The sequence below is a fragment of the Branchiostoma floridae genome, chromosome 8 (genome assembly GCF_000003815.2).
Source record: "Branchiostoma floridae strain S238N-H82 chromosome 8, Bfl_VNyyK, whole genome shotgun sequence".
Taxonomy (NCBI): domain Eukaryota; kingdom Metazoa; phylum Chordata; class Leptocardii; order Amphioxiformes; family Branchiostomatidae; genus Branchiostoma; species Branchiostoma floridae.
In genome coordinates this window covers 19,747,908-19,750,324 of record NC_049986.1, presented here as the reverse complement: position 1 = coordinate 19,750,324, position 2,417 = coordinate 19,747,908, and the positions used below count along the sequence as shown (strand labels likewise).

Here is a 2,417-nt window from a genome sequence, read left to right as displayed (position 1 = left end):
GTGTAGAATAAAACAAGGGTTAGAAAAATAGTCGCCCACTAGGATACTGTCGTGAGAATATATGATTTTTGTCCCTCATTGTCTGTCTGTCTGTATGTTTGTATTGCATATCCGGTAAACTGCGAGAAAGCAGGCAATGAACAGGAATAAGTGTGTTGTGGGGCCCGCATTGGCGCCAGCTGAACTGTACGGCGAAGAAGAAGAATCCGCCTTATGGCGTAACACAACAGGTGACTGCAGGAAAGAAGAATGGAAGGAAAGAAGGAATTAAGGAAGGCAGGCGTCTACCTGTCGTACTGAGACACGTGAATACAGGAAGGAAGGAAGAAAGAAAAAGAAAAGAAGGATGGAACGAACGATACATGGAAGAACGGAAAGAAGGAAGATGGTAATAATACCTGTCGTACTGAGACACATGAATGCAGCATGGTGCCTGCAGTCGGTCCGCCTCCTCGTCCTGAGGCTGCAGAACCCTCAGGAAGTTCCCCTCGCTGTCGAAGATCTGCACGCGGGAGTTGTCCACGTCCACCTGCACATGTTCAGCAAAGACACACCACGGTCAATAAAGCAGTTAAGCTTAGGCAAACAAACCCCAAATACATGTGCTGAGGCACGCCATCAAACGCGCAGTGAAACACAAGAGCCAACTTACTAACTCACCACCATAACCGCTAGGCCAAAAGGTTTGCATATGTTATATTGGTCAGTTGATGGCGTTGCTTACCTGTATTGTGTGCTTACTGTATGAACCCCTGACCGCATCAATCATGAAGTGTATTGTGTTACATGTACGTAACTGTCAAAAGTAGCGATAGAAATCCCTGTAAATAGAAATAAACAAAATAAACAAACGCACCACGTGCAGCTGTCCCCTGCTGTCTACGGAGATGCCGCTGGGTTTCCGGAAGTACCCCTCCATGTCTCCCCACTTCCCGAACTTCAGGTCGATCGCAACCTGGAACAGCAAAGCGACAAACACATGACAATCAGAGATACAAACTTCGATTGTTTTGTTACTCTACCTAATGTTGTTCAGACTTGTATTGTTACTCCTGGAAGTGTAGCTGTCGCATTTTACATGTGACAATTAAAGGAGTTTAACCCGGCTAACCACAATAAACAAGGAATAGCCATGCCTTCAAGTACCAGTCATGCCTTCAAGTATTTACAGTTACGTACCAGAGTACCAGAGCGTATGTGTGTGTGATGTCTTCGTCTTTTGCCTCCATAAACAAACAAAAAACAAACAAACAAACACCTGGCGGTACCTTGTGCCTATTCATGTCATCCTCGTAGTACTGTTGGTTCGGCCTCCAGACCGGCTGTGTTGGGTGGGGAGGGGCGGGGTAAGGCGTACATATACGCGATGCTACAAACAAACAAACAAATAAACAAACAGATGAGCACCTAGCGTTACCTTGTGCCTGGCCATATCGTCCTCATAATAATGTTGATTCGGCCTCCAGACCTTCTGTGGGGGATGGTAGGGTGCGTACGTGTACGTGATGTCTTAGTCTTCTGCCTCAATAAACAAGCAAAAAACAACAAACAAATAAACAAACAAACACCTGGCGGTACCTTGTGCCTGGCCATATCATCCTCGTAGTACTGTTGATTCGGCCTCCAGACCTGTTGTGTTGGGTGGGGAGGGGTTGGGTAGGGCGCGTACGTTTACGAGATGTTACTAACAAACAAACAAACAAACAAACACCTAGCGTTACCTTGTGCCTGGCCATATCATCCTCGTAGTACTGTTGATTCGGCCTCCAGACCTGTTGTGTTGGGTGGGGAGGGGTTGGGTAGGGCGCGTACGTTTACGAGATGTTACTAACTAACAAACAAACAAACAAACAAACACCTAGCGTTACCTTGTGCCTGGCCATATCGTCCTCATAGTACTGTTGATTCGGCCTCCAGACCTTCTGTGGGGGATGGTAGGGTGCGTACGTGTACGTGATGTCTTAGTCTTCTGCCTCAATAAACAAGCAAAAAAACAATAAACAAACACCTGGCGGTACCTTGTGCCTGGCCATGTCGTCCTCGTAGTACTGTTGGTTCGGCCTCCAGACCTGTTGTGTTGGGTGGGGAGGGGTGGGGTAGGGCGCGTACGTGTGCGTGATGCTACAAACAAACAAACAAATAAGCAAACACATAGCGTTACCTTATGCCTGGCCATGTCGTCCTCGTAGTACTGTTGATTCGGCCTCCAGACCTGTTGTGTTGGGTGGGGAGGGGTGGGGTAGGGCGCGTACGTGAACGTAATGTCTTCGTCTTCAGCTGCCTCGTCACTGTCGTCTAGAATCTGACATGCAGAAAAGCACAAAAAAATATTCATGACTTCAAGTACCAGCGTTATAAATCCAGAATTGAGATGTTCAAATATCGGCTTTCCTAGAACTCTACAGTATTGATGCAAC

At 47.0% G+C, this 2,417-nt stretch overlaps 1 protein-coding gene across 1 annotated transcript in view; it reads right to left on the bottom strand.

The window, feature by feature from the left end:
* Window positions 1–2,417, bottom strand: part of LOC118421876 (protein wech-like) — an 11,190-nt gene that overhangs the window by 3,534 nt on the left and 5,239 nt on the right. The window contains exons 7-9 of the mRNA XM_035829381.1: window positions 2,162–2,302; window positions 857–955; window positions 314–529 (exon numbers count right to left, since the gene is read on the bottom strand). Of these exons, the coding sequence (XP_035685274.1) occupies window positions 314–529; window positions 857–955; window positions 2,162–2,302 (456 nt within the window). The remainder of the gene's footprint in view (window positions 1–313; window positions 530–856; window positions 956–2,161; window positions 2,303–2,417) is intronic.